The sequence below is a fragment of the Mobula hypostoma genome, chromosome 1 (assembly GCF_963921235.1).
Source record: "Mobula hypostoma chromosome 1, sMobHyp1.1, whole genome shotgun sequence".
In the NCBI taxonomy this organism is placed as follows: Eukaryota; Metazoa; Chordata; class Chondrichthyes; order Myliobatiformes; family Myliobatidae; genus Mobula; species Mobula hypostoma.
Window position 1 is genome coordinate 32,440,819 of NC_086097.1, and position 16,861 is coordinate 32,457,679.

General features: G+C 44.5%; 1 protein-coding gene across 2 annotated transcripts in view; it reads right to left on the reverse strand.

Annotated features, from left to right (window-relative positions):
- Positions 1–281: 281 nt before the first annotated feature.
- Positions 282–16,861, reverse strand: part of tmed8 (transmembrane p24 trafficking protein 8) — a 46,737-nt gene continuing 30,157 nt past the window's right edge. For both annotated transcript variants that reach the window (XM_063045812.1, XM_063045823.1), the window contains 3 exons: positions 13,935–14,085; positions 11,450–11,737; positions 282–1,742 (listed from right to left, as the gene is read on the reverse strand). In XM_063045812.1, the coding sequence (XP_062901882.1) occupies positions 1,525–1,742; positions 11,450–11,737; positions 13,935–14,085 (657 nt within the window). In that variant the 3' untranslated portion in view covers positions 282–1,524. The remainder of the gene's footprint in view (positions 1,743–11,449; positions 11,738–13,934; positions 14,086–16,861) is intronic.

Below are 16,861 nucleotides of genomic sequence, written 5' to 3' on the forward strand. Positions count from 1 at the left end.
GCTTTTCAGCTTTCTGCCCAACTCCCTATATTCTCTCTTCAAGACCTCCTCCCTTTCCCTACCTATATCATTGATACCAATATGTACCTTGATTTCTGGCTGTTCACCCTCCTCCTTAAGGATGGTGTGAACCTGACCCTGGCACCTGGGAGGCAACATACCATCTCTCTTTCACATCCACAGAACCAGAGGGAGGTGATAGGCCGATGAGAATGGGAGGTACAGACATTCCTGTTTCTAGCGTTGCTTTATGAATATACAATCAATGTATACAAGCTATCTATGTATTTATTTATATTTATTGTTTTTTGTTCCCCTTGATATTTGTGTACTGGAAATGACATTAAATGATCTTGAATCTTGGTCACATGAGTGTAAGTGGGTGATGCGGGTTCATTGGGCTGGAGGAAGGAAGGAGGTAGCGGTGGAAAATGGCAGGAGATAGGTGAGCCTAGGTGAGGGGCAATGTGCATCGGGTCATGTGGGGAGTGAAGTAAGAAGCTGGAGGAGGTAAAGGGCTGAAGAAGGAGGAATCTGATGGGAGAGGAGTGTGGACCATAGAAGAAAGGGGAGGGTGGGAACCGGGGTGGTGATGGACCAATGGGTGACATGATAATTAGAATGGAGAATGAAAAAAAAGAGAAGGGGAGGGGGGTAGAATTTACTGGAAGGTAAGAGAAATCAATGTTATATGATGCTATTTACCTCTGATTTTGCTACAAGTAGGTTTTGGAGTAGGTTAAAAGATTGGCACAACATGGTGCACCTGTTTCTGTACTGTTCTGTGTTCTACATTGTTCCCATTAGTCAGTCAGCATCTGCACTCTGGGCCATTTCCACAACACAATCTCCAAGGTTAAAATTTTTCTTTTTTTTGAAAACAGACAATACATAGAAATACAAAATATATGCAGTCTTTCGACATTCATTCCCTTCTCCTCCCCTCCCAATTAGATTTTCTTTCCAAGGCTCCTGTGCTCAGAATATGTTGCAAATGGTTACAATTAAAAGAAAAAAATATTAATCTTTGCTGGCATTCCCAGGGGTGTGCAGGGAAGTGGGGGGGGGGGTGTTGAGCTGAGGGACAGGGTTGTGCAACAGGGGACTTGGAAATAATCCAAAAGCAGCTGCAAACCATCCTGAAAGCAAGGTGAAATGAAATATTGCACCAGTGAACGTCCTTGTAGCTTGTGTTCTTGAACAGAGTATGACATCAAATGTACAAAGTGGCACAGAATACAAAGCAAAGCTTCACACTTAACTATATATAATATACATATTTATATATAAAACTTCAGTGCTACCAGGAGCACATAAATAGCATAGGGAAAAACAAACAAGCAGCGAACCACACACGAGCCGGGGACAGGGGACGGTACGCAGGTTTGCAGATTGCCGAAGTCAGATCCTTGCAAAGGAAAACAATTGTCATAGAGAGAAAACAAAGCAGCTAACTCCGAGCGAAGGCATCCCTGGAGAGGTGGGAGAGGTGCTCCTCCAAGCTGTTGTCCCTCTACCGCCTTTTCACGAGCTGTAGTTGACCTGGTAGTACAAGGTTTTGTGCCTCCATATGGAGTAGGAATTGTCGAATTTGAGGAGGTAGATTCCCTGGCCCGGGTACTTGTGACTGCCGGACTGCAGCTCCAAGTGACTGTCCTTTCGGTAGACAGGCAGGATCTCTTCCAGGTCAGAGCGGACGAAATCTTTAGTTCCCCTCTCAATGTCTCCGTGGATTGGGGGTGCTAAGGAACAATGCAGGAGGATATTAATAGCAGAAGAGGATGGAACAGGCAAGGAATGGCTGGGACGGAGGGAGATGATTTAGCATGGCTGGGTACACAGGCAGCTACATCAGGGGATGAGCTATTCTTAGATGGTCTTCTACCAGTTAGCATCTGATACCAGCTGATCAAACATTAGGCAAACCAGCCAAGTGGGGACTCCTGCCTGCAGACACGTAATACATTTGGTTTATTGTTGCTACGGGAGGTGGGGAGGGGGAAGAGGGAGGCACATCCCTCCTCATAGTATCTGCTGAAAGGCAACATCTACCCAGTAAGAATACTGGTAAATGCTGCCTGAATTAGAGAGCAGGTCTTATGAGGAGAGATTGAGCGAGCTAGGGCTTTTCTCCTTCGAGCAAAGAGGGATGAGAGGTGATTTGACAGAGGTGTACAAGGTAATAAGAAGCATAGATCAAGTGAATAGCTGGTGCCTTTATCCCAGGGCAAACAATGCTGATAGGAGGGGATATAATTTTATGGTGGAGGTAAGTATGGAGGTGATGTCGGAGTTCAGTTGCTTTGGTTTACACAGAGAGTGATGGTGTGTGGAATGTGCTGCCATGGATGGTGGTAGAGGCACTTTAAGAAACTCTCAGGTGGGCACAAGGATGAAAGAAAAGTGGAGGGCTATGTGGGAGAGAAGGGTTAGATTGATCTTAAAGCAGGTTAAAAGGCAGGCATAACGTTGTGGGATGAAGGGTCTGTACTCCGAGTTACCTGTACAACGTCAGCTCAGCATCACTCCTGGCACTGCGGTCCCCAGCGTATCCAACAGTCCATCTATATGTCACCAAAGAGTCTAACAAATTTCTACAGATGTACTGTGAAGAGCGTTCTGACAATATCTGGTATGGAAGGGCCACTGCACAGCATCGGAAATAGCTACAGATGGTTGTAAATTCAGCCAGCTCCATCATGGGCACAACACTCCCCATCAATAGGGATATCTTGAAAAGGAAATGCCTCAAAAAGGCAGCATCCATCATGAAAGATCTTCACCATCTGGGACATGCCCTCTTCTTAGTAATATCATTAGAGAGGAGGTGCAGGAGCCTGAAGGCACACTCTCAACAACTTAGGAACAGCTTCTTCCCCAATGCCATCAGATTACCGAACGGTCCATGAACACTACCTCACTATTTTGCTTTCTAATTATTTACTTTTTACATTTCTTATTGTAACTTATTAGTAATTTATTTTTATGTATTGCATTGTACTGCTGCTGCACTATAACAGATTTCACCACATACAGTACTGTGCAAAAGTGTTAGGTACATAAGACCTTTGCACAGTACTATATAGGTCAGTGACAATAAACCTGATTTTGATTCTACCACTCAAATCACTTTCCAACTTACCCATTGGCACTTAGTAATTGTTATGCATGGGCATCTGGCTGGTCTTTCACTCACCAAGCTCATACGCAGCTAAACGGGATGATTCCACGTAAACTAGACTGAATTTCCAGAACTGAATGGATAAGTGGTAAGGGAATGACTCAAAATGTTCTGCATGGAGATCAGTGATCTGTTGTAGGACCCCTACTCTCCGTGATTTTTATAAATGACCTGGATGAGGAAGTGGAGGGATGGGTTAGTAAATTTGCTGATGACACAAAGGTTGGGGGTGTTGTGCATAGTGTGGAGTGCTGTCAGAGGTTACAGCGGGACATTGATAGGATGTAAAACTGGGTTGAGAAGTGGCAGATGGAGTTCAACCCAGGTAAGTGTGAGATGGTTCATTTTGGTAGGTCAAATATAATGACAGAATATAGTATTACTGGTAAGACTACATGGTGTGGAGGATCCAAGGGATCTTGGGGTCCAAGTCCATAGGACACTCAAAGCTGCTGCACAGGTTGTCTCTGTGGTTAAGAAAACATACAGTGCATTGGCCTTCATCAATCATGGGACTGAGTTTAGGAGCCGAAAGATATTGCTGCAGCTATATAGGACCCTGGTCAGACCCCACTTGGAGTACTGTGCTCAGTTCTGGTCGCCTCACTACAGGAAAGATGTGAAAACCATAGAAGGGGTGCAGAGGAGATTTACAAGGATATTGCCTGAACTGGGGAGCATGCCTTATGAGAATAGGTTGAGTGAACTTGGCCTTTTTTCCTTGGTGTGACGGAGGATGAGAGGTGACCTGACAGGTGTACAAGATGATAGAGGCATTGATCGTGTAGATAGTCACAGGCTTTTTCCCAGGGCTGAAATGGCTAGCACGAGAGGACACAGTTTTAAGGTGCTTGGAAGTAGGTACAGAGGAGATGTCAGGGGTAAGTATTTTTTTTTACACAGAGAGTGGTGAGTGTGTGGAATGGGCTGCCAGTGACAGTGGTGGAGGCGGACACGATAGGGTCTTTTAAGAGACTTCTGGACAGGTACATAGAACTCAGAAAAATAGAGGGCTATACGTAACCAGAGGTAACTTCTAAGGTAAGGACATGTTTGGCACAGCTTTGTGGGCTGAAGGGCCTGTATTGTGCTGTAGGTTTTCTACATTTCCATGTTTCTGTGTTTATATTGACTCACAGATGAACATTGAGTCTCAGATTCAGGAATGAAGGGTACAAGAACAGGTTGTCAATGGGGCAGTTAGAGTGACAGAGACAGGTCCTTTAGCCCAGCTGGCCCATGCTGACCAACATATCCCTTCCAAGCTAGTCCCATTTCCAGCATTTGGCTCATAACCGTATAAACCTTTCCAAACCACGTCCCTGTCCGACTACTTTTTAAAAGTTATTACTGTGCCTGTCTCAACCACTTCCTATGTAGTTCATTCCAAATACATCCCATACCATGTGTGAAAAAAGTTGCCCTTGAAGTTCCTACTAAATCCACCTCCCCCCCACCAATCTTACTGGCAAACGTACAGTCTCTAGTAAATAAAATCGAAGGCTAAAAGCGGAGGGATATTTCGAGAGTGAAGAAACGATTCCAAGCGAGGTTGGAGGTGACATCGAATGTACATGAGCTCTGGCAGGGCTTGTGGCACATTACTTCCTAAAAAGCGACACCCAATTGCATGAATGGCAGTAATGCTTCACCGCCAGAAGAGCTCAGTGCCTTCTATGGCCACTTTGAAAGGGAGAGTATTTTGAAGATCCCTGCTGCACCTGGTGACCCTGTGATCTCTGTCTCGGGGGCCGGTGTCAGAGTGTCTTTCAGGAGGGTGAGCCCTGATGGAGTACCTGGTAAGGCTCTGAAAACTTGAGTCAAGGACATTTTCAACCTCTCACTGCTATGATCGGAAGTTCCCACCTGTTTCAAAAAGGCAATAATTATACCAGTGATTAGAAGAGTAGTGTGAGCTGCCTTAATGACTATCATCCAGTAGCACTTACATCTACAGTGATGAAATGTTTTGAGAGGTTGGTCATGGCTAGAATCGACTCCTGCCTCAGCAAGGACCTGAACCCACTGCAATTTGCCTATCGCCACATAGGTCTACAGCAGACACAATCTAAATGGCTCTTCACACAGCCTTAGATCACCTGGACAATATAAACACCTATGTCAGGATGCTGTTCGTTGACTACAACTCAGTATTTAACAACATCATTCACACAGTCCTCATCGATAAGCTACAGAATCTGGGCCTCTGTATCTCCCTCTCCAATTGGATCCTCGACTTCTTAACCGGAAGACAATCTGTGCAGATTGGTGATAATATCTCCTCGCTGACGATCAGCACTGGTGCACCTCAGGGGTGTGTGTTTAGCCCATTGCACCACTCTCTCTATATCCATGACTGTGTGGCTAGGTATAGTTCAAATGCCATCTATAAATTTGCTGATGATACAACTACTGTTGGTAGAATCTCGGATGGAGATGAGGGGGTTACAGGAGTGAGATATACCAGCCAGTTGAGTGGCGTTACAGCAACATCCTTGCACTCAATGTCAGTAAGACAAAAGAGCTGATTGTGGACTTCAGGGTAAGATGAGGGAACACATACTAATCCTCACAGAAGGATCAGAAGTGAAGAGAGTGAGCAATTTCAAGTTCCTGGGTGTCAAGATCTTTAAGATTCTAACCTGGTCCCAACATATCAATTCAACTATAAAGAAGGCAAGGCAGTGACTATATTTCATTAGGAGTTTGAAGATATTTGGTTTGTCACCTAAAACACTCAAAAACTTCCATAGATGTCCCATGTAAAGCATTCTGACAAGCTGCATAACCCCCTGGTATGGGGGGTATGGAGTGGAGCTACTGCACAGGACCAAAAGAAGCTACAGAAAGTTGTAAAATTAGTCACCCCCATCTTGGGTACCAGTCTCTGTAGTATCCAAGACACCTTCAAAGAGCGGTGCTTTGGAAAGGCAGCGTCCATTATTAAGGACTCTCCGCCTTCATACCGAGGATCACTTTACGGTGTTCCACGAAGTACCAGGTGTGTGAAATGGCACATGCCCAGAATGGATCCGACAGCTCAGGTGGGTAGTGGTGCCACAACAATCTCTCTCTCAGTGCCGGCAAAACTACACAGCTGGTTGCTAGCTGCAGGAAAGCCAAGGAGGGTGAAGATGTGCCAGTCTATAGTGGGGGATCAGCAGTGGAGAGAGTCAGTAGCTTTTAATCCCTGGAAATGGCCTGTCACGAGCTCAGCACGTAGATGGCAATCATAAAGAAAGCACATCAGCATCTTTACTTTCTCAGGAGGTTCGGCCCTTCACCAGACACTGTAATAAGCTTCTGCGGATGTACTGTTGAAAGTATCCTGACTGGTTGTACCACAGCCTGGTGCAGCAATCCAAATGCACAGGAATGTAACAAGCTGCAGAGAGCAGTGGCCTCAACTCAATACATTACAGACACATCCCTCCCCACCATCAGGAAGCGCTGTCTTGAGGAGGCAACATCCATCATCAATGATTCTCTACCATCTGGGCCACCTTATCTTCTCACAGCTGTCATGGGCAGGAGGTCAATGCAGAGGATCATAAAAGGCAGCAGAGAGTTGTAGCCTCAGCCAGCTCCATCATTCAGGACATTTTGAAAGGTAATATATCAAGAAGATGCCATCCAGGACATGAAGAACCCAGGATATGCCCTCTTCTCATTACTGCCATCAGGGAGGGGTACAGGAGCATGAAGACCCACTCATGTTTTAGCAACAGCCTCTTCTCTGCCATCAGATTTCTGAACAGTCCATGAACACTACCTCGCTATTCCTCTTTTGCACAATTTATTCTTATTCTAACTTCTTGTAATCTGTAAAGCCGGTACTGCTGCCACAAAACAACAAACACTACTACACGTCACGTCAGTGACAATGAACCTGACTCTGATGCTGTGTGCCTGCGATGCTGCTGCAAGGTTTTCATTGCACCTGTGCACACATGGATGTGCATATGACAACAGACTCAATTTTCATTTTTGACTCTGAGATCCAGGCAGCCGCAGGTTGCTGTCAGTCTCTAGGGGTAGCAGCATAATGCTTATGCCCAGCCTGTATGCAAACATCTCACCCCTGCAATCATCATAGGACCAGAATGAGCATTTCAGAAGGGTGCGCCAGTAGCCATAACAATCCTAAAAATTAAATACCATTCAAGTAAAGCTCGAACATAGGACAACGAGCGTGCTAAGCAGAAACAGTAACCTGCGATAGGCCTGACCATCATTAACAGTTCTGCTGCCCTGTCACATCCCACTGTAAATAAATGACAGTAAAGGGATTAGTGTTATTTGTCACATGTACATTGAAGCATCGAAACATAGTGATATGCATTGTTTGTTAATAATCGACACAGTCCGGTGGCAGCCCACAAGTGTCGCCACACTTCCGGCACCAACATAGCATGCCTGTAACTTACTAACCCCTAACCCATGTCTTTGGAAACCGGAACACCCGGAGGAAACCCAGAGTCGGAGGATAACGTACAAACTCCTTAAAGACAGCAGCAGGAATTGAACCCTGATTGCTGGTGCTGTAAAGCATTGCGTAACCTCCACTCTGCTGTGCTGCCCACAACGGGACAAGGAAATTCAACATGGCGAGGAGACTTTCTGAACACCCCTCATTCTCCAACAACTGCCAGTACTGACACGTCAGCGCAAAGCCCAGAGTGAAGTGTTTGCAGCCACCTTCAGCCAGGTGTACTTCAAGGTTACTGGTGAGGCCACACTTGGAGTATTGTGTACTATTCTGGTCACCCTGTTACAGGAAAGACGTGGAAGTGCAGGGAAGATTTACGAGGATTTTGCCAGGACTAGTGGGCCTGGGTTAGAGGGAGAGGTTGTCCAGCCTGGGTCTTGATTCACTGGAATGAAGGAGAATGAGTGGTGATGTCATAGAAATGTTTAAAGTTATGAGAGACATAGATAAGGTGGGGGGGGGGGAAGAGACCAAAACTAGTGGGTATAGGTTTAGGGTGAGAGGGGAAAGATTTAAAAGGGACCTGAGGGATAACCTTTTCATGCAGAAGGTGGTGAGTATATAGAATGAGCTGCAGGAAAGTGGTTGAGGCAGGTGAAATTATAGATTTAAGCAGCACATGTGGATAGGTACATGGGTCGAATGCAGGAAATTGAGACCAGCTGGGTGGGCACCATGGCCATCATGGACTGATTGAGCTGAAGGGCCTGAATCTGTCTGACAAGAGGCAAAACTGACTACACTCAAAACAATAGCAACTACGAAACAAGATCACAGTCTGTCTGTCAGCTACACTCAGTACACAACAAGCAGGGTGGGTCAAATCTAACTAATTACTTTCCTTGCCTATTCTCAGCCATCAGCAAAATGGTGGGATGTGTCACTGCCACAATACGTTATTCAGCAAAGCTGAGAGTTCTGCCAGGACTACACTGCTCTTGCCCCCATTGTGGCCCTTTGCCCAAATCTGAATCAGAGTGCTGGATTTCAGAGGAGAGGTGTTCCAACAAGCATGGCAATAAACAGTTTAGTTAAAAGAGAATCAAGTGTAGTCAGGAGCAAAAATCTCCATGGGAAAGAGTTATACCATGCATCATTTTTTAAAACGTAGAGATGGCATGGTAACAGGCCCTTCCAGCTCAACGAGCTGTGTGGTCCTATTACTCCCATGTTACTAAATAACTTACCAACCTGCAGCTCTTTGGAAGGTGGGAGAAAACCTACATGGTCCAGGAAGAACCTGCGAATTCCTTGCAGTGGAATTGAAACACGAGTTGCTGGTGTTTTGGTAGCTTTATGCTAACCGCTACGCTCTCGTGCGGCCATGAACGGAAATGTGATTGTGGTTGCTGGGCCACAGTGGACACTCAATCGTGTTTGCTAATTCATCAAGGTCTTGTCTCCACACCTTGGTCAGAGGTGAGGGCATTCCCTGATGCCAAGACAACTCCATTTACCGTTCCTGAGATAATAAAGCTGTCTATAGCTAACGCACAGAAGCTGTATGTGGCCAAACAACATTCACGTCACTGAAGCAAGGCTTCAACAAGAGGTGTCCTGGACACATTCCCTCAACGTTCCGCAATTAAATTGGTTTATTATTGTCACACGTACAGACGTACAGTGAAAAACTGTTCTACATGCCATCCATTTCAACAGTACGTCAAGGTAGTATAAGGACTGAGACAACACGCACATAGGCATAGCATCCTTCTGAGCATTGAAAAATCTATATAGTGAGGACATGGACAGGATGTTTCCAAAAATGGGAGAGTCTAGGACCAGAGGCTAGGATCAGAATACAAGGATATCCTTTTATAACAGGCACGAGGAGGAATTTCTTCAAAACATAGATTACAGCACAATACAGGCCTCTCGGCTATATTCGTGCTGATCCTATAACTTACTCTAAGATCAATCTAACTTCTCCCTCTTACACAGCCTTCCGATTTTCTATCATCCATCTAAGAGTTTCTTAAATGTCCCTAACGTCAGAATCAGAATCAGGTTTATTATCAACGGCATGTGATGTGAAATTTGTTTACTTAGCAGCAGCAGTTCAATGCAATACATAATCTAGCAGAAAGAAAAAAAAAATCAAAACATGATAATAATAATAGATAAACAAGTAAATCAATTACGTATACAGGGTGTCCCCAGATTATGAACAAGTTCCGTCCCTAAGTCTGTCTTTAAGTCAGATTTGTACGTAAGTCGGAACAGGTACATCCGGTATTATTTAGCGTCAATTAGTCAAGCGTTTGTCTTAGTATATAGTATATATTTTACCTTTCTATGCATATAAAATACTTAACAAACGTATGAATTTCAATAATTAAACCACTGCGTTGCTTAGTAATAATTGTAGCTTTCATCGGGGCAGGGCCTTTCACATGCTTCATTATTCTCACTTTATCCTTTAAAATTGTTCCAATCGTTGATCGACTGTAGCTTAATGCTTTTCTAATGACCGATGGCATTTAACCTCTTTCCAATCGTTTTATTATTTCCACTTTATTTTCAATTGTGATCGTTTTCCGTCAACGGAACAGAAACATTGCAGATTCAGCAGCAGCCGCAGGCGACGGGTCCGGAGCTCCCCCGGGTCCTAAGGTCCACCCGCACTGAGACAGGTTAAATGAGACAAGTGGGGGTGGTGCTGACTGGAAAAGGCGGTGGGGGGGTCAGGGTGAATCTTGCTCAGAAAAAGTTAAGCCAAATACAAAGTTACACACTCAACACAGTGTTAACGATAACGTGATCCGACTTAAAATGGCGGACGGCGTTCTCCTTCCTTGAGCTGACGAATTTTTAATATGATAGGCTTTATGGCAGGCCGTTTGTAAGTACGAATTGTTCGTAAGCCAGACATTCGTAACTTGGGGAATAACTGTATTGAACAGATTTTAAAAAACGTGCGAAAACAGAAGTACTGTACATTTTAAAAAAAGTGAGGTAGTGTCCAAAGCTTCAATGTCCATTTAGGAATCGGATGGCAGAGAGGAAGAAGCTGTTCCTGAATCGCTGAGTGTGTGCCTTCAGGCTTCTGTACTTCCTACCTGATGGTAACAGTGAGAAAAGGGCATGCCCTGGGTGCTGGAGGTCCTTAATAATGGACACTGCCTTTCTGAGACACCGCTCCCTAAAGATGTCCTGGGTACTTTGTAGGCTAGTGCCCAAGATGGAGCTGACTAGATTTACAGCCTTCTGCAGCTTCTTTCGGTCCTGTGCAGTAGCCCCTCCATACGAGACAGTATCCGTCTCTACCACCACCCCTGGCAGTGCATTCCACGCACTCACCACTCTCATTGTACAAAACTTAACTCTGACTTCCCTCCCTATATTTTCCACCAATCATCTTAAAATTACGCCCCTTGTATTAGCTATTTCCACCATGGGAAATAGTCTCTGGCAGTCCACTTGAACTATGCCTTTTATCATCCCTATCAAGTTAACCAGAGGGTGGTGAATCTGGAATTCACTGCCATAGACAGCTGTGGAGGCCAAGTCATTGGGTATATTTAAAGCCGAGGTTGATAGGTTCTTGATTAGTAAAAGCATCAATGGTTATGGGGAGAAGGCAGGAGAATGGGGTTGGGAGGGATAATAAATCAGTCAAGATTGAAGCTCGGAGTAGACTGAATGGGCTGAATGACTTAATTCTGCTTGCTTGTCTTATGGACATTCCTGCAGATACTGTGAGTGAAACAAACACACATGTGGATATGTGAGACTCCCCCTGGATTGTGATTCTCTTTTGACAGAACGGAGGTCATTACCTTCTGGGTCTTCGTCATCCTCGTCCTCACTGGACTCGCTGACCTGCACAGTGACCTCTGTGTCGGTCACGGGCCCCCACTCAAAGTAAACCCCAAAGCCAATGTCATAGGTGTCCGTAGCAAAGTCCCAACGAATGCAGGTGCCCTCAGGGTGGGTGGGGACCCGGACAGTGACTACGTTCCCGCGCCGCACCGTCATCAGTCCCGTCTTTTCCCGCTTCACCTTTTCCTTAAATTCTTCAAGTTCTGTGGAAATCCAGGTAGCAGCAGCATCGATGACTGGAACAACTGCAAGGCAAAGCAGGAAAACAGGTTTGGTTCCTTTTTTACTCACATTGGCTGCCTGGGCACCACAGACACGACGGCTGCCGACAATGCCACAAGTATTGAGGATTTTACCAACACCTGGTACTTGGGCAAGACAGAAGCATCATGAGCTAAAAATCTGACACCCAGTTGGATAAGAAACATCAATATATTATGTTATGGAATCTTATTATAATCATATAGAATCTAATAATACATTGATAAGAAGATAATAAAATGAAAACAAGCAGATAAGTGATCACACGTCAAAGTTGCTAATAAGTGATCACTTCTGGCCAACTGCTCTGCCCAGAACTGCAAGAAACTGCAGAGGGCTGTGGACACAGCTCAGCACGTCACAGAAACCAGCCTCTCCTCCATGGACTGTGTCTATACTTCTCACTGCCTCATAAAAGCAGCCAGTATAATCAAAGACACCATGGACCATCCACCATCTTTCTTCTCCCCTCTCCTGTTGGGCAGAACACACAAAAGCCTGAAAACATTAGGCTCAAGGTCAGCTGATAATCCACTACTATAAGACTATTGAAAGGTCTCCTAGTATGAATAGATGGACTCTTAACCTCACAATCTACCTCGTCATGGCCCTTGTGCCTTATAGTATGCCTGCACTGCACTTTCTCTGTAGCTGTTACACTTTATTCTGCATTCTGGTACTGTTTTCCCATGAATTACTTCAATGCACTGTGAAATGAAATGATCTGTATGAACAATATGCAAGACAAGCATCGTCATCATTTTGTGCAGTGTCAATGATGTGGGAAATCATTGTCTTGACCACTGGCAAATTTTTCTACAGAAGTGGTTTACCATTTCCTTTTTCTGGGCAGTGTTTTACAAGACGGGTGATTCTCACCATTATCAATACTCTTCACAGATTATCTGCCTGGCGTTAGTGGTTGCATAACCAGGACTTGTGATATGTACCAGCTGCTCATACGACCATCTACCACCTGCTCCGATGGCTTTACATAACCATAATTGCGAGGCTAAGCAGGTGCTACACCTTGCCCAAGGGTGACCTACATGCTAACGGAGGGAAGGAGAGTCTTACATCTCCTTTGTTAGAGATGCATCTCCTCCCCACCACCCATTATTGGCACATGTTTCATTGTACATGTGACAATAACGAAACAGTTTACCACTCTATGAAGACAAATGATCACTTCTGGTCACACAGATGGGTTTTTACTGAATCTCCGACAGGAGGGGAGATACACATGTTCAGGGCAAGAAGCTCTCAACCTATCCTCATGAGACAGCTCTCTAATCCAGGCAGCATCCTGGTAAATCTCCTCTACACCCCTCCAAAGCTTCCACATCCTGTTAAAAATGAGGTAGCCAGAACTGAACACAATACTCCAAGTGTGATAGAACTGGGCTTTTACAGAGCTGCAACATTACCTCACAGCTCTAGAGTTCAATCCCCCAACTAACGAAGGCCAACACACCATACATCTTCCCAACCTATCAACTTACGCAGCAACTTGAACAGATCAAGCAGCTCCTGTGACACAGGAAGCTCGGACGGAAGAGGAGGACATTGAACCAGGTGCACAGCGCAACAGCAAAGGAATGGGAATTTTCCTCCAGGGCAGCATTGTCAGCGTAAAGCATTCTCTTGGCATGGACAGCACAAGTCCAATACAGATCCCTATAAGATCACCTTCATGATTTTATACATCCCAATAAGATCATCCTCACGATTTTATAAATCCCTGTAAGATCACCCTGATTTTATACATTCCTGTAGGATCACCCTCATGATTTTATACATTCCTATAAGATCACCCTCACAATTTTATACATCTTTATAAGATCACTCTCATAATTTTATACATCCTATAAGATCACCCTCACGATTTTATACATTCCTATAAGATCACCCTCACGATTTTATACATCTTTATAAGATCACCTTCATGATTTTATACATCCCTATAAGATCACCCTCACGATTTTATACATCCCTATAAGATCACCCTCATGATTTTATACATCCCTATAAGATCACCTCTCATTCTCCAATGCTCCAATAAAAAAGTCCCAGCCTGCTCAACCTCTCTAAATAACTCAATCCCTTGATTCCCAGCAACATCTCTTTGTAGCTTAAGTGTTGTAAACATATTTATTTTACGGAAGTTGAAACAGTACACACCTCTGCCAGGACCATCCAGTGGATCAGGGGGTAACTTCTCTGGGCCTCCGTGGTCAGACTGAATGATCACAAAGTCGTTGCTGACTTTGCGAACCCGATAAGCAGCAAGGGCAGTTTTAGTCACCTCACAGGGCGTATTGAGCTGGGCATGCTGAAAAGAGAACAAAGAACATAAAACAGTACTGCACAGTACAGGACCTTCACCCCACAATGTTGTGCCAACCTTTAGCCTACTCTAAGATTAATCTAACCCTTGCCTCCCACTTAACCCTCAATTTTTCTATCATCCATATGCCCATCCAAGAATTTTTTAAATGTCACTAACGTATTTGCCTCTACCAGCATCGCTGGCAGTGTGTTCAATGCACCCACAATTCTCTGTGTAAAAATATCTATTTCTGACATACACCTTATACTTTCCTCCAATTATCTTAAAATTACAGTACGTCTCCCATATTAGCCATTACCTCTATTCATCTTACACACCTCTATCAAGTCACCTTTCATCCTCCTTTGTTCCAAAACAAAAATCCCTAAATCGCGCAACCTTTCCTCATAAGGTGTGTTCCCTAATCCAGACAGCATAACGGTAAATCTCCTCTGCGCCCTTTCTAAATCTTCCACATCCTTCCTATAAATGAAAACAAATCTCAGTAAAGGGTAGAGAGTGAAGATTTAGGGAGGGTGTGCATTCCCACTACAGGGCAACCCCTCAAAGCAAACACAACATGCAACGGGCATCACCACGGCTCCCAAATCTTCCCAGAGTTACTCACAGACCATCAATTCACCTCCTGGTGCTGGAGGTAAATGCTACAGGGGCAATTCAGTGGACTTAAGAGGCAAAATATTATGGTAACAGAATAAAAAAAAGGGACAAAGTACCACCCGCAGAATATGAAAAGATACACCTTGGTCAGCACGGACAAGCTGGACTAAAAGGTCTGTTACCAGGACAGGGGTGAGGACGATGCTTCAATTTCCCACTCCGAACCAGACAACAGGAACCTCACAGAGGACAGAGCTACCATGGAGATTCACCAGAATAACATAGGTTACATTGCAAGATTCTCCAGAGATTATGAATAAGATTGAAAGAAAATTTACAAGGATGTTGCTGGGACTTAAATACCTGAGTTATAGGGAAAGGCTGAATAGTTTAGGACTTTATTCTCTAGAGCGCAAGGGGAAGAGGGGAAATTTTATACAGTTGTACAAAACTATGAGGGACATAAATAGGGTAAATGCAAGCAGGCTTTCCTCACTGAGGTTGAGCGAGATTAGAACTAGAGATAATGGATTAAAGATGAAAGGTGAAAGGCACCACACTTCTTCACTCAATGGGGTGGCACTAGTGTGGAATGAGCTGTCAGTGGAAGTGGTAGATACCCGTTTGATAGCAACATTTGGATTAGTACATGGATTGGACGGCTGCAGTTCAGGACTGGCGATGGGAGGAGGCAGAATAACAGTTCAGCACAGACTAGGTGGGCTCAGGGGCCTGTTTCTTTGCTGTAGTGTTCTATGACCAAGCTGCTGTTTCTTTAAAAATGCAAAATGAGAGAACGTTTTCTGAGTTACTCAAATCAGTAAATGGGAATAAATGAGTAAAAAGAGAGTTTTCCTTTGCCTGTCTGGAGATTTAAAGGGAAGAGGTCACCTTTAGAAAATCTGTTGTGTCAGAATGCAATTCGTTATACAAAGCTAGTAGACACCTATAATTTCTCTTCCAAAAGACTGTACATGTTCAAGACTCAAATTTATTTATCACATGTATATCGGAACATCCAGTGAAATGCATCATTTGTGTCAACAATCAACACAGTCCCAGGATGTGCTGGAGGCAGCCCCCAAATGTCATCAAGTTCGAGAATCAATAACGCAATTCTATTAGAACTGAAGTCTCACGGACAAGAAAGCACTGGAGCCTCAAGAAGGAAAGGGTGCCTCAGAGATCCTAGTCTGTCCCTTTGAGATACAAAGACATTACCCTTCACTTTCTCCCACCTAAAATCAGACCAGATCCAGCTTGCCATTTCCCTTTGGATCCTGTTTTATTTTCTTGATCAATCTGCCACGTGGAACCTCTACAGGAGTTGTGCTAAAAATCCAAGGAAGTATACCCACACTGACTTTATCTCCTCAATAGAAACCTCAGTGTAAGTTACTGACGAACTTCATGCAACTAGTCTGTGAACGCTGTCCTCAGTTCATCTGTGGTTTACTTCGTTAGGACCTTGAGGAGATTCAGTGTGTCACCAAAGAGTCTAAAAAATTTCTAGAGATGGTTGCATTACTGCCTGGCATGGAGACTCCAATTCACAGGATTGCAAGAAGCTGCAGAAGGTTGCATACTCAGTCAGTTCCATCATGGGTACTACACCAAACTACACCCCTCCCCCACTGCCCAAAAGACATTTTCACGAGTTGGTGCCTCAAGAAGGCTACAACCTTAATTTAGGAGCCTCAGCACCTGGGACGTGCCCTCTTCTCATTACTAGCACCAGGGAAGAGGTACAGGAGACCGATGACCTACACTGAATGACTCTTCCCCTCCGCCATCAGATTTTTGAACAGTCTATGAACTCATGAACACTACTTTGTTTTTCCTTTTTTTACACTATTTATGTTTGTAACTTATAATAATAAAGGCAAGGTAGTGTAGCAGCACAATTGCTTTATAGCGCCAACAATCACCAATCTAGGTTCGAATCCAGCTGCTGTCTCTAAGTTCGTATATCCTCCCTGTGACTGCGTACGTTCTCTGATCACTCTGGTTTCCTCCCACATTACAAAGACGTACGGGTTAGGTTTAGTAAGTGGTGGGCATGCTGTGTTGGTGACACTTGCGGGCTGCCCCCAGCACGCCCTCAGACTGTGTTAGTCATTGATGCATTTCACTGTACATTTTGGTGCACAAGTAACAA